The sequence below is a fragment of the Meriones unguiculatus genome, chromosome 1 (genome assembly GCF_030254825.1).
Source record: "Meriones unguiculatus strain TT.TT164.6M chromosome 1, Bangor_MerUng_6.1, whole genome shotgun sequence".
Taxonomy (NCBI): Eukaryota; Metazoa; Chordata; class Mammalia; order Rodentia; family Muridae; genus Meriones; species Meriones unguiculatus.
Window position 1 is genome coordinate 81,561,437 of NC_083349.1, and position 16,413 is coordinate 81,577,849.

The window sequence follows — 16,413 nt, forward strand, 5'->3', positions numbered from 1 at the left end:
AAGTCTAGTAGTCTAGTGGGGCCGAGGCGCCAGCACTCAGCTGTGCTCCAGACACAAGCACAAACAGTTGAGGCGCGCCTGATGTCCAACTGGGTCACAGCAGCTGATCATTAAATTTGCAACAAGAAACCCAGAAACAGGGCAGCTGCCCTCAGGACTTCCCTGGGTGAGAGGAGAACCCTCTCGACTAACAAAGACCACAGTTACCACTCAGGTCTATATCCCTGAGGTGAGCAACTCCTGAAAAAACACCAGCCATCTAGGGACTATACCCAAAAAACTGAGAAGACATCCTTCAGGAAAATCCAGCTTTCTGCAAAGGGGATTCTCTCCACCACAGGATCCCCAGGAACCACCAGAAAATAACCCCAAACTCCTACGATGACACAATGGGTAGAGGCCAGCGTAAAAGCTCAAGCAACAAAAGACAGAGCAATATGGCATCTCCAGAACCCAGTTACCCAGGGGCAAGTAGCCCTGGACACCCCACCATAACTGAAATCCAAGAAGATGACCTAACAAGTATGCTCATGAAGATGATAACAGAGGAAACAAATAAGATTCGTAAAGACATAGAGGAAGATAAACTCAAACAGAATATTGCCATCCGTAAAGAAATAGAGGAAGCTGCAGCCAAACAGTTTATGGCCTTTAGAAAGGAAATGCTTAAAACACTGAATGAAATGAAAGAAACAGAGTTGAAGGAACTAAAAGAAAAACAGGAAAGTACAATCAGACAGGTGAAGGAAGTAAACAAAACAACTCAAGACCTGAAGATAGAATTGGAAAAATTAAAGAAAACACAAATGGAAGAAATAATGGAAAGGAAGAATCTAGGGAAGAAAACAGGAACTACAGAGGTAAGCATAACCAACAGACTACAAGAGATGGAAGAAAGAATCTCAGGTGTAGAAGATACAATGGAAGAAATCGATGTATCTGTCAAAGAAAATGTTAAATCTGAAAAATTCCTGACACAGACCGTCCAAGAATTGCAAGACAATATGAAAAGACAAAACCTAAGAATAATAGGTATAGAGGAAAAAGAAGACTCCCTTCTCGAAGGCCCAGAAAATATTTTCAACAAAATCATTGAAGAAAATTTCCCCAAGCTAAAGGAGAGGCCAATTAGAATACATGAGGCCTACAGAACACCCAGCAAATTTGACCAGAAAAGAAAATCCTCCCGCCACATAATAATCAAAACAGTAAGTATACAGAACAAAGAAAAAATACTAAAAGCTGCAAGGGAAAAAGGCCAAGTAACATATAATGGCAAACCCATTAGAATCACACCTGACTTTTCAACAGAGACTATGAAAGCCAGAAGGGCCTGGACAGATATCATGCAGACCCTAAGAGAACACAGATGTCAGCCCAGGCTACTATACCCAGCAAAACTCTCAGTCCTCATAGATGGAGAAAACAAGATATTCAATGACAAAAACAAATTTCAACAATACCTACAAACAAATCCAGCATTACAGAAGACACTGGAAGGGAAAATACAACCCAAGAAAGCTAGCTACATTCAAGAAAACACAGGAAATAAATAACCTCACTTCAGTAAAACAAAAAGCAACCAAGCACACAACCTGATGACCACAGCCAACATCAAAATCAAGAGATCTAACAGCCACTGGTCATTAATCTCTCTCAACATCAATGGACTCAACTCTCCAATAAAAAGACACAGATTAACAGAATGGATACATAAACAAAACCCAGCAATCTGTTGCATACAAGAAACACACCTAAGACACAAAGATAGATATTACCTGAGGGTAAAGGGTTGGAAGACGACTTTCCAAGCAAACGGACCCAAGAAGCAAGCAGGAGTAGCCATTCTAATATCTGATAAAATAGACTTTCAACCAAAATTAATCAAAAGAGATGGGGAAGGACACTTCATACTCATCAAGGGAAAATTCCACCAGGAAGACATCACAATCCTGAACATATATGCCCCAAATACAAGGGCACCCACATTTGTGAAAGAAACATTGATAAAATTTAAAGCACATATAGATCCACACACATTAATAGTGGGAGACTTCAACACCCCACTCTCAACAAAGGACAGGTCAACCAAACAGAAATTAAACAAAGAAACAATGTCTCTGATAGAGGTCATGAATCAAATGGACCTAACAGACATTTACAGAACTTTACACCCAAACACAAAAGAATTTACCTTCTTCTCAGCACCTCATGGAACCTTCTCCAAAATAGACCACATAGTGGGTCACAAAGCAAGCCTCAACAAATACAAGAAGATTGAAATAATCCCATGTATCTTGTCTGATCACCATGGAATAAAGCTGGACCTCAACAATAACAGAAATAACAAAAAGCCTACACACACATGGAAACTGAACAACTTGTTACTAAATGACAGCTGGGTCAGGGAAGAAATAAAGAAAGAAATTAAAGTCTTTCTAGAAATCAATGAAAATGAAGACACAACATACCCGAACTTGTGGGACACAATAAAAGCAGTGCTAAGAGGAAAGTTCATAGCACTAAGTGCCTTCAAAAAGAAATTCGAGACAGCTCATTCAAGCACCCTAATGGCTCACTTAAAAACCCTAGAAAAAGAAGAAGCAGACACACCAAGAAGGAGTAGACGGCTGGAAATAATCAAACTCAGGGCTGAAATCAATCAATTGGAAACAAATAAAACAATTCAAAGAATCAATGAAACCAAGAGCTGGTTCTTTGAGAAAATCAACAAGATCGACAAACCCTTAGCCAGGCTAACTAAAAGGCAGAGAAACACCACCCAAATCAACAAAATCAGAAATGAAAAGGGGGATATAACTACAGACACTGAGGAAATCCAAACAATCATTAGGACTTACTTCAAAAGTCTATATGCCACAAAATTTGAAAACCTAAATGAAATGGACAATTTTCTTGATCGATTTGACTTACCAAAGCTGAACCAGGACCAGGTAAGTCAACTAAATAGGCCTATATCCCCCAAAGAAATAGAAGCGGTCATCAAAAGTCTCCCATCCAAAAAAAGCCCAGGACCAGATGGCTTCAGCGCAGAATTCTACCAGACCTTCAAAGAAGAGCTAACACCAATTCTCTTCAAACTATTCCACAAAATAGAAACAGAAGGAATATTACCAAATTCATTCTATGAAGCCACAGTCACCTTGGTACCTAAACCTCACAAAGACTCAACAAAGAAAGAGAATTTCCGGCCAATCTCCCTTATGAACATTGATGCAAAAATACTTAATAAAATACTTGCAAACCGAATCCAAGAACACATCAAAGATATTATCCACTATGACCAAGTAGGCTTCATCCCAGGTATGCAGGGGTGGTTCGATATACGGAAATCCATCAATGTGATCCACCATATTAACAAACTGAAAGAAAAAAACCACATGATAATCTCCCTAGATGCTGAAAAAGCCTTTGACAAAATCCAATATCCATTCATGTTCAAAGTATTGGAGAGATCAGGGATACAAGGCACATATCTAAACATAGTAAAGGCGATATACAGCAAGCCTATAGCTAACATCAAACTGAATGGAGAGAAACTTAAAGCAATCCCACTGAAATCAGGGACAAGACAAGGCTGCCCACTCTCTCCATATCTCTTCAACATAGTGTTGGAAGTCCTTGCTAGAGCAATAAGACAGTTGAAGGAGATCAAGGGGATACAAATTGGAAAGGAAGAAGTCAAATTATCACTATTTGCAGATGATATGATAGTATACGTGAGTGACCCCAAAAACTCTACCAGGGAACTCCTACAGCTGATAAACACCTTCAGCAAAGTGGCAGGATACAAAATTAACTCAAAAAAACTCAGTAGCCCTCCTGTATACAAAAGACAAAAGGGCTGAGAAAGAAATTAAGGAAACAACACCCTTCACAATAGCCACAAATGACATAAGGTACCTCGGAGTAACCCTAACCAAGGAAGTCAAAGACTTGTATGAAAAAAATTTCAAATCTCTGAAGAAAGAATTAGAAGAAGATATGAGAAGATGGAAAGATCTCCCATGCTCATGGCTTGGTAGGATTAACATAGTAAAAATGGCCATTTTACCAAAAGCAATCTACAGATTCAATGCAATGCCCATCAAATTACCAACGCAATTCTTTACAGACCTGGAAAGGAAAATTCTCAACTTCATATGGAATAACAAGAAACCCAGAATTGCTAAAACAATCCTCTACAATAAAAGATCTTCTGGAGGTATCTCCATCCCTGATCTTAAGTTGTACTATAGAGCAACAGTTTTAAAAACTGCATGGTACTGGCATAGAAACAGAATGGTGGATCAATGGAACCGAACAGAGGACCCAGAAATAAACCCTCACACTTATGGACACCTGATCTTTGACAAAGACGCCAAAACCATACAATGGAAAAAAGATAGCATCTTCAACAAATGGTGCTGGTCTAACTGGATGTCTACATGTAGAAAAATGAAAATAGATCCATACTTGTCACCCTGCACAAAACTGAAGTCCAAGTGGATCAAAGACCTCAACATAAAACCAGACACATTAAATCGGCTTGAAAAAAAAGTGGGAAATACCCTAGAACTCATTGGTACAGGGGGAAACTTCCTGAACAGAACACCAACAGCACAGGCTCTAAGAGCAACAACCAATAAATGGGACCTCATGAAACTGAAAAGCTTCTGTAAAGCAAAGGACACCGTCATCAAAACAAAGCGACCACCTACAGATTGGGAAAGAATCTTCACCAACCCTTTATCTGACAGAGGACTCATATCCAGTATATATAAAGAACTAAAGAAGCTGAAAAGCAGCAAACCAAGTAATCCACTTAAAAAATGGGGAACAGAGCTAAACAGGGAATTCTCTGTAGAGGAATACCGAATGGCAGAGAAGCACTTAAAGAAATGCTCAACCTCACTAGCCATTAGGGAAATGCAAATCAAAACAACCCTGAGATTTCACCTTACACCCATGAGAATGGCCAAGATCAAAAACTCAAGTGACAACACATGCTGGAGAGGTTGTGGAGAAAGGGGAACCCTTCTCCACTGCTGGTGGGAATGTAAACTTGTACAACCACTCTGGAAATCAATCTGGCGCTTTCTCAGACAACTAGGACTAGCGCTTCCTCAAGATCCAGCCATACCACTACTGGGCATATATCCAAAAGAGGCTCAAGTACACAAAAAGGACATTTGCTCAACCATGTTTGTAGCAGCTTTATTTGTAATAGCCAGAAGCTGGAAACAACCCAGATGCCCCTCAACTGAAGAATGGATGCAGAAATTGTGGTACATCTACACAATGGAATATTACTCAGCAATGAAAAATAAGGAAATCATGAAATTTGCAGGTAAATGGTGGGATCTGGAAAGGATCATCCTGAGTGAGTTGTCTCAGAAGCAAAAAGACACACATGGTATATACTCACTCATATAGACATACAACATAGGACAAACCCACTAAAACCTGTGCATCTAAAGAAACTAAGCAAGAGAGAGGACCCTAACTAAAACGTCCAAACCCCATCCAGAAAGGCAAAGAGGATGGACATCAGAAGAAGAAGAAAACAGGAAACAACCTAGGAACCTACCACAGAGGGCCTCTGAAAACCTCTGCCCTTCAGACTATCAAAGCAGATGCTGAGCCTGATGGGCAACTGTTGGGCAGAGTGAACGGAATTTTAGGTAAGAATTGGGAAATAGTAAGAGCTGGAGAGGATAGGGTCTCCACAAGGAGAGCAACAGAACAAGAAAATTTGAACATAGGGAACTTCCCGGAGACTCATACTCCAACCAAGGACTATTCATGGAGATAACCTAGAACCCCTGCACAGATGTAGCCCAGGGCAGTTCAGAGTCCAATTGGGTTACATAGTAATGTGAAGAGGGACTGCCTCTGACATAATCTGATTGGCCTGCTCTTTGATCACCTCCCTCTTGGGGGGGGAGCAGCCTTACCAGGCCACAGTAGAGAACAATACAGCCACTTTTGATGTGAACTGACAGACTAAGATCAGAAAGGAGAGGAGAACCTCCCCTATTAGTGGACTTGGGGAGTGGCATGCAAGCAGAGGGAGGAGGGAGGGTGGGATTGGGATGGGAGGAGGGAGGGGCTTATGGGGGGATGCAGAATGAATAAAGTGTAATTGATGAAAAATTTAAGAAAAAAGGGAAAAAATAATTTAAGAACCTTAAATGACTTTCAAAATTGGAGGAAAACATGGAGTTAGTCAATTGGCATGGAGCACATCTCGCCCCTGGGGGCAATGGTCTCCTGAACCTACTCAGACCTCAGACACCACCACTGCTAGTTCTAGAACTGACGCAGGATGTTCCAACGAGGGGTTAAGGCTTCTCATAATATTTCCTATAAGCCCACACCTGTTTGTCTATATCCCCCATTTTTATTCATTATTAGCCAGATAGAGCCAAGTAATTGTGGTAATCATACTTGCTTTTTTGCCCAATGCTGGAATGCTAGTAAAGTTAGGTATGCCCTGGTTACTCGCCTGCCTCACTGGGTGCCTATGCCCATTGATGCCCCTCACGCTATAACTCTCTTCAGACAGAAAAGGGATCTTGGAACTACAGCCACCATTGTTACTACCATCTCATTGACGGCTGTTGGAGCTACCACCAGGGCATTAGCCATGAGTCATACTGGACAGACTGCTCAGACCCTGAATAATCATTTAGCCAATGTAGCTCATGCCTTAGTTGTACATAAAGGAATTAATGCTCAACTAAAAGGAAGCTTGATGGTGTTCAATCAGAGGATTGACCTCTTACAGGAGCAAATTGATACCCTATGGCAAATCGCTCAACCTGGCTGTCAATGAAAGTATGCTGGACTTTGTGTCACTAGCATACAACATGAGAATTTTTCCTGCGCTGCAAATCTGTCTAAACAATTGTCGAGCTATATTTTAGGTAATTGGACTGGAGAATTCGATACTACGATGGAGCAGCTGAGAGTGGCCATTGTCACAGTAAGTTCTACCGGAGTGGACGCAGGACTAGCCACAGGATTATCAACATGGATTGCTGCAGCCATGAATCATCGGAAGGAATGGGTGGGCATGGGAGTGTTAGCAGGCCTTCTGGTGTTGGTCTCCTTGGTTTGCCTGTGGTATATATGCAAGATTAGAGTCTCACAACAGTGTGATGCAGCCATGATCATTCAGGCCTTTACAGCCATTGAAGCAGGACATTCTCCCCAAGCATGGTTGGATACCATAAAAAGCTAAAATGATACGCTCAGGATGCGAGGCTAAGCACTGCACTCAGGGTCAGCCGCTTTGGACCCAGAGAAGAGCATGTCTGATTGCATGCGGGTTGATGCCCCAGGTCCCGCCTCTGAGAAAAAGGTATCGGACGGTCTGATGCTCTTTGGGTGGATGACACCTAAATGAACATCTGTACAAAGTCCCAATTTATTTCTAATATCAGAGATCAGACCTCTACTCTTGCTTGATGCGTCTAAAACAAAAAGGGGGAACTGTAGAGAGCTGCGGAATGCTATGCCTTAAAGATGGAGCTGGTTTCCGCCTTCCACCTTCCCGATGGTGAGTGCTCTCTGTCACGAACAACTCCACATTTGGCTAAGGCCGAGGATCTGGCTTGCTTCCATGTAGGTGGACCTATCTGCATTGCCCCCGTGGCACGCCTGGGTTGGCTACCCAGAGGCTATTTAAGCTGTGGGCTGGCTTTCCCCGGGGTCCGAGGATTGTTCAATGTTCCTGAATAAACTGCATTGAAAAAAAAAAAAAAAAACAATACAAATATGCCTTTTGAAATAAAGACAGCTAAAGACATTCAAAAAAAAAAAAAAAAAAGAAGGACAGATGGGATGTGCATTGAACGTATGACAGGAGTCTATTGAGCGCATCTGAAAGACTCTAACTAGCAGTGTTTTCAAAGCAAAGACTCATGACCAAACCTTTGGCAGAGTACAGGGAATCATAAGAAAGAAGGGGAGTTAGTCTGATGGGGAAAGGATAGGAGCTCCACAAGGACCAAATATATCTGGGCACAGGGTCTTTTCTGAGACTGACATTCAACCAAGGACCATGTATGGATATAACCTAGAACCTCCACTCAGATGTAGCCTGTGGTAGCTCAGTAACCAATTGGTTTCCCAAAGTGAGGGGAACAAGGACTATTTCTAACAGGAACTCAATGACTGGCTCTTTGGTCTCCCCACCCCCGGAAGGGAGGAGCAGTCCTGTTAGGCCACAGAGGAGGGCTTTGCAGCCATTCCTGAAGATACCTGATAAAACAGGATCAGATGAATGGGGAGGAGGTCCCCCCTATCAGTGGTCTTGGAAAGGGGCACGGTGGAGATGAGGGAGGGAGGGAGGGAGGGACTGGGAGGGAATGAGGGATCGGGACATGGCTGGGATACAGAGTTAATAAAATGTAACTGATAAAAAAAAATAATAATAAAGTAAAAAAATAAAAAACAAACAAACAAACAAACAAAAACTCAAGTGACAATAAATGCTGGAGAGGTTGTGGAAGGAAGAAGAACCCTCCTCCATTGCTGGTGGGAATGTAAACTTCTATAACCAGTTTGGAAATCAATCTGGTACTTTCTTTTCTTCATGTATTTTAAAGTGCCATCTGGTGCAGCAGAGCTGTCATGCACATCTCAGTACTTGTCACTTCTGTCATCAACATGGTCATAGTGTGGCCAATTACTTCCACTGTAATTATTCCACTATTCCACAGAGGAAATCTGTATAGAATTTCTCTTTACCCCACATGTACAATGACTGTAACAGGAAGTCAGATGATGTCACTACCTACCGCACTCTGCCTCTGCCCATTTACCTCCTTTTTCTTCCCTTTAAGAAAAAGCAGTTTACTGCACATGACAAAAGTTAGGGCTAAGAACAGGGCATGGTCAATAACAGCTTCAGCAACAACATGTGAGTGTGTGATCTTTAGTAAGGGAGCTCATTCTTGGGATGTCTTCCTAGAGATACAGCTCTTTCCTGAGTTCTGTAGCCACATCAACCAATGACTGAGTCTGGAAGCTGAAGTGAAATACTCTGTAATGATAGATTCAACAATCACATGGTATAGGAGGACGTACTTTATCACCAAAAATATGGGCTGTTTAGCTAGTGCTCTTCCTGTAATCTCGGCACTTGGAAGGATGAAGTATGAGAGTTACGATAAGTTTGAGAGTTAACCTTGGCTACACAGTAATACTACAACAGTCAGGCCTACACAAACAAGAGTTTTATCAAACCTATGGCCTATCAGCAAATTAAGAGTGGTAAAAATGAAGGGGAAAGACATTGTTGTCCCTATAGTAATACCCACTGTTTTGCAAGATACCATTATTTCTGGATTAATATACAGTATGTTCCATGAAGGATGCAAAGTTGCTTTATAAAGAATAGTTTTCACTCTGCTTAGAAGATAACCTTAAGTACGCGTGGCTAGGACTGCTGGCTATCTGAATGGACTTATCCACGATCTCCTTATCTCTAAGTATTTCTCAATCAGGAATATGGCAGTAAAATAATAGCCAGCCATATATATATATATATGTATATATATATATATATACATATATATATATATATAGACTACATTTCTCCACTTTCCTTGCAGCTAGACGTAAACACATGAGGACAAAGTTTGTCATTATATTTATAGGTATGTGTATCACTTCCCAATTCATTTTATCTTTCTGCATTTGCTGACTACAACTTGATTAATCCATGGAGACACCTTAGAAATGACAAAGTAAGCAGGGAAGAAGACTGGGTTTCTAGAGACAAAGTTACCATCCCAATATTAGAATACTAAAGACTGGTATATAAAAGAGAAACATCATGGGCGTTGATCACATATTGCTGGAATAGACACTGACTGAATTGTTATAGCCCTTGTTTAGACCTCACATCTCAGTGGTTTTCTAAGTGTTTGTACCTGCCTTGCTCAGAATGCTAGTGATTAGTTATATTCCACATTCTAGTTTGAGAGCTTAATAACCTTAAATTTGAGATGAACCCAACTTTACGACTTGTGAAGATGTTATACATGTATACAATGAAATATCCATCTCACATTTCCCTCTCTCTAACCCACCCTCTATAAGCTGCCCTCCCAACTGGATGTTTCCTAGGCCCCACTTACTTTTGGTAGCCCACTAAGTTTAGGTAGTGAGGCCTCTACATGCACAGGGAGAGTTACTTTTTATTTTTTAAGGTTGTTCAGCAAAACTCTTCAAAGAAGAGTGGCCATTGTTTTCTATCGAAGACAAGAATTTTGTAGTGATGTTCTGATGGTCACAGCTGGCCAACTACCAGGGTTCTAACTTTCCTTACCTTTTTTAAAAATTTGTTTTTCATTATCATAGTGTACGTGTGGAGACCAGATGATAATCCTGGGTGTTGCCTTTTCTTCCTCCTTTTTGGGGACTGTCCTGTCTACACTGTCCATCTTGTTAGAGGATTGCTGAGCTTACAATGTTTGCTACCCCATCTGGCTTTACATGAGTTTTCAGGGTCTGAACTCAGGTTCTCAAACTTGAGTGGCACTTTACCCACTGAGCCATTTCCTTGGTTCCCTTAAATATTCCTGAAGGGTAAATTTAATTTCTATCCCTGGATGCTTTGCTTCCCTGACAACCAACCCCTCGAATCTAAATACAGGCTATACAGGGTGATTAAGGAGCAAATTGGTTACAGAGTTTTAGCTACATAATCTTGGCATAAGTGAAAAATGAAATATATATTTTCATTTAACTCCAATTATTTGTTATTTATCTTTCTGACTAGAAGATAATTGACTTCTATTGTTTATTTCCATCACCCTAGTATTTATAATATTATGTTTGATACAGAAGTTAAATACATATAAAGAAATTGATTACTCTTCTCTATAGTCCATCTCAACTTCTCTATCAAGTTAATCATGCACATACACACACAAACACAGACAGACAGACAGACAAAAAGACACACCCACCCCAAATGAACTACAAGCCTTCCTCTCTTTTTACAAGTTCAGAAAGAGTTAACCTCTAATCTGTCCTTCTCCATTCATTCCTTCCTCAAGCTAGACAACAAAGATGGTCTGAACAAGACCCAAATAATGACAACACACGTTGACATGTCAACGTAGATGGGGGAAATTCAGCAAGGTTCAGCCCTAAGCTACAAGTGGTCAGTGGCTGTTGAGATAGTAGAATCAGTTTCCTTCAGAGACCAGTTCTGACATAAGCTAAACCCAGTGGTCAGTTCTGAACACACCTACATATGACTAAGGCTAAATGGTCTCAGCAGGTTGTAAACACACACACAAACACACATGTGCATATGTGTGTGTGTATCTATGAATATATGTATAACTATGACAAAGAAGAAGAGGTCATGATTTGGGAAGAGGGGAGGGAAATGGGAGAAGATGGAGGAAGGGAGTAAGACTGATATATAGGATTCATGTATAAAGTTCTCAAAAATTAAAATAAAACAGTATTTCTAAATATTAAGTTAATAAATATGCTAAGACTAATTTCAGGAAATATAAAAGTAAAAGAAATACCACATTACTCTACTTCCTTATACAATAAATATGGCATATGGAGTGCACATAATGACTGGCAAAGAGAAAGTGGGAAGTGCAAACATCGGTGCAATGGAGGGCCCCAAACAAATGATGTTCTCATTGTTTACTTATAGGATAAGTAAGCATCTATGACCAGAGTGAACCAATATGTGGCGGCAATCTAGTTCCATCTTAGCAATGTGGGAAGAAACAGCTTACTGAGATTAAAGGGACAAAACATGAACAGCACGATGTAGGAGATTCAATAGAGCAGAGGCTACTTTGATACAGCTCATCAAGATGTTCTTAATTACTAAAGTTTACGTTATTTATTCAGGGACAACAACATGTACTATAAAAATGCACTTTTATATTTTGAGTTAGAAGATAGTTTTGGTATCATATCTATTTTTCATAATTTTGCAGTTAGATTGTTACCTTTCATTTTATTAGCCTAAAGCTCTCTAATGCTCTAAAATAGTATACAAATAATCTTAATGTATAAATGTTCACACAACTCTTTAGGTATGGGGTAACAGCAAACTATCCTTTGTCATTACTGCCTGTGCTTTCATTTTTTTCAACTATAAATAAACATAATATAAAGCTCACAATTTTTATTTTTAAAGGATCATAGAGTCTGTACTTTCAAAATGATCACCCAAATGGAACAAAGAACCACAGAAGCATCTTATAAACAGCCATCAATGTCTTCTACTTTATGAACATGCAAAGAATGACTTGAGCTATTATCACAGTGGTCAAGAATCCTGGGTGTCCCCTTAGATAAGGGGACTACTAACCGGCAATGCAAGTATATAGGTGAACATTTAACACTGTTGTTAAGTATGAATTCCCAAAACAAAACCACATCTGTGAGTTAGGTTTCTTGGTAGAAGAGTCAACAACTACAACAAAAAATAGGTAGAAGTAACATGGAAATATAAAATTTTCTTGTCCATCCTCACTTGAACATCATGAAAATGCATGGTGGAATATTTTTAATTTGCTCATTTTCATGTCAAATAATTATCTTTCCATGAATTTTCTTATATATGCTGGAAAACATTATGTGTACTACACAGATATATAGTCATTTTAAAGTCATTACAGAATAAACAAGTTACGGGAGGTAAAAGAGTAGAAGTAAAAGGTTAAAGCTACTTAATTTACAAACATTATAACTTTTTCATGTTCTGTTTTAAATAAAGACCATGTGGAGAAAGTTACCATTCTACAGTTTCTGGCAGATCAGAAGTGATCTGATCTGGAAGGTTGACAACTGAGATGTCTTTCAATTTTTAGCTCTGAATCTAGTTCAGGCAGGTCAGTTAAAAACCTTTAAAACCCCAAAGCCTCACCTATCCATTGAGCAAAATGACTACATGTTCCTCACAAGATGACCACAAGCTGCCTGAAGATCTGTGAGTAAGTGTATATAAAAACAGTGGCCACATGGTTGTGCTGTATTTGCCAAGTAGCACTTGAAGAAAAACAATACATCTTCCACATATAAACAGTTTTTCACACAAGTTTTTACAGAAGATTCAGTCTCTTGAATAGATCAGACTAAAGAAGCATGGGAAAAAAGAAAAGAAAATCTAAGAAGCACACCCTATTCCTGCTTTGAGCATTCTGAGGCTTCCAACCAGTCAGCTCCAGAATAAAACTGAAATTATTTTTTAATTAAATTTTTATTTTTTATATTAATTACAGTTTATTAAGTACAGTTTCGTATCCCAGTTGTAGCCCCTTCCCACATTCCCTCATAATCCCACCATCCCTCCCTCATCTCCTCCCATGCCCCTTCCCCAATCCACTGACAGGGGAGGTCCTCCTCCCCTTCCATCTGACCCTAGCTTATCAGGTCTCATCAGGACTGGCTGCATTGAAAACTGAAATTCTAAGCAGGCATTCAACCTATGATAGACAGCAACCAAGCATAGACAGTAAATTCTGTAGGTATTATTTCTTGAAGATATGCCTATAGAATGCTTACAAAATTAGTAGGCCTTATCCCAGAATGTGTCTGAGTAAATAAAATTTACACCAGGTTTCTCACAGCACACTTTAAAAGCCAAATCTTATGGTTTTCTTTCTTCCTTTTTTAAGATTTATTTAGTTTATTATGCATACAATGTTCTGCCTACACGTATACCTGAAAGCCAGAAGAGGGCACCAGATCAAATTATAGATGGTTGTGAGCCATCACATGGTTGCTGGGAATTGAACTCAGGACCTCTGGAAGAGTAAGCAGTGCTCTTAATCTCTGAGCCATCTCTCCAGCCCCCCAACTCTTATTCTTAACAAAAGATTTCCTGAGGTCAGTCCACAGTGATTTGGTGAAGTGGCATGATAAGAGGAAAAGAGACAAAAGAAATTAAAAAATATGAAACATCAATCTAAAATGATTCATGACCATATACTGGAAAAAGTTAATGCAGGCTAGTTACCAGAAAGCATTTTAGTTAATTGCACTTTCCTTTGCAAAGTTGGTATACATGTACTAAGTAGAATAAACATCAGGTAATAGTTACCTCTGTGGCCTTGGTTGATGGCTCCAATCCAGTCATATTTGCTACTATTAACTGATGCAAGAGTTGAACTTGAGCCACACTTAGGAAGAAGTCCAGGTTTGTGGTTATGTTCACTTCTAAGGAATGGCCACACACTAAAATCTCCTAAAGAGGGGGAAAGATAGGTTTAATAGAAAATTTTAAAAAGTGATAGCCCTCAGGTAATTTATCACTGTTATTGGATGCTTATTACTTTCTAACTCTCTAGAGACTCAAGTACACATATTAATGAGAAAAGCACAGCCACTTACACAGTTTAACAGATCAATGTAACAAGTCCTTACAAGGGTATACTCTGTAAGGCTGTGTGTGACATGGAGCAAGGAACAAGAGAGTTTTTCACCGTTTCATATTCATTTGTTTTTCACACTTTGAACTACCATCATTGTTTTCTACGTAACTACTGGTGCAAGTTTGTAGGAAGATCTTGTTCATAGATTCAAATGTCCAAATAACTACTGGGATCACTCATGTAGCAAGCACTGCAGCAGAGTTGGGGCCTTATCATGAATACCTCCCAGACCACAGCTGCCGTGAAGGCCAATCTTTGCACAGACAGCTGAAAATAGGCTACTAAAGGTAGGTAGTTAAAATTAGAAACACCACAGTATGAACATTAGCCAATGACTACAACAAATGATTTTTAACAAATTGAGGAGCTGAAGAGACAGCTACACTACACGAATTGCTCTTTAGCTGCTATCACCTTGGCTGCACTAGGCAGATGTCTGCTACTAAACTGGTACTGCTCTTCATAGCTACATCACTTGGCCATTTATCATTAGAAACCATTCAGAGGAGACAAACAAAAGAAAAAATCCAGAAGCTTCAGCTAATAAGCACAAGTCCTGCCTCTTGTCATGAGGCGCGTGTGGACAGTGTTCAAATGTCCGCAAACGTTCAGCAGATCTCTTATTTGTGTCGTACAAAGAATATATTTACTATGGCTGGTCCAAATACACACAAATAGTTTAGAGCCGCTTTTAACAATGCCATAAAGGACAACATGTCTGGCATAATTCTCACTTTTTGTTTTGTTCTTTTTGGTAAATAAACGTGCCTTCACAAATTTCCCATACTTGTTTACTATACTTAGGTTATTTTATTCCCCAAGTCATGGTATAAAAAAGAAAAGACAATGATGTAGAAGTATTTTTTAAAAATTGTATTATAAAATGTTTTAAATGAATAAAATTTCTATAAAATAGTAGTTGTATTAGTGGCATTTGTCCTATAACTAGAAGACGAACAATCTTATTCTAGTGCTAAACAGTATGAAGTGCAGTGGGTAGGATGAGGAACTTAATAACACAATGACAAGAATAATTTCTACTCTCATTCTTCCTGTAATGATCTGCTTTGATCAGTTTAATTTCTGGAACAAGCTGTAGGTAAGCTGGGGTACTTATTCCAGACAAGGGACCCGATAGGAGGAATGTAAGTGGACAGAGTACTCTATCTCCCATTTCCTGTCCCTTTCACCTGGGAATAATTCCTCAGAATTATTACTAGGGACTTCAAATTGAATTACAATTAAACAAACTGGGCTAAAATCGTATTAATATTTTGATACATTTTATTTTATTTTCCTAACTTTGTGATGACAAGTTCTTAAGAATACAAGAAAAGAATATTTCTAGAAAAACAGTTCTTCATTCAAAGTGAATTGTTTTCTCTGTTTTCCTTTGTTTCTTCTTGTTGGTTATTTGTTCTTCTTTTATTTTGGTGGTGGTTTTGGGGATCAAACTCATGGCTTTACACATAGCAGGCAAGTACTCTATGACAGAGCTACATGACCAGACCCAATATTTAATTTTCATGAACAACTATAAACAAGAAGTAAAACAGTTCTCCAATGTGTGAATCTTGGTTCTTATTTTCACAGCTTGTGTGTGCATCTCCTAAGGTGTTGTGCAAAGTTGAAACCAGCTGTGTCACTAAGAAACCAGTCATAAGACTTACTCCTTATATAACTTTTGGGGCTATAAAGAAACCAAGCTCACCCCCTCCCACACACACACACCTGCCCTCTGAGTCCTCCTCTATCCCATAGGAACTTAGTCTATTGGTGAAAACCCAGGGGCCCCTACTTCTTCCCTGCCACCCCTTTCAGTCTTTCCAGGCCATCTCCATTCTTTTGTGACTTGCCCACATGACCAATCTCTACCTGAAACCCACAGCGGCAATACTAAGTGGAGATTCAGACCATATTAGCACTCTACCCTAACCAGAGAAGCTTCTTCTTGAAGGAGATGGTAATCAACACACAAACT

The 16,413-nt window shown here is 39.5% G+C and overlaps 1 protein-coding gene across 4 annotated transcripts in view; it reads right to left on the bottom strand.

Annotated features, from left to right (window-relative positions):
- Nucleotides 1-16,413, bottom strand: part of Vps13b (vacuolar protein sorting 13 homolog B) — a 641,091-nt gene that overhangs the window by 254,679 nt on the left and 369,999 nt on the right. For all 4 annotated transcript variants that reach the window (XM_060392854.1, XM_060392863.1, XM_060392849.1 and 1 more), the window contains exon 33: nt 14,102-14,245. In XM_060392854.1, coding sequence (XP_060248837.1) covers nt 14,102-14,245 — 144 coding nt within the window. The remainder of the gene's footprint in view (nt 1-14,101; nt 14,246-16,413) is intronic.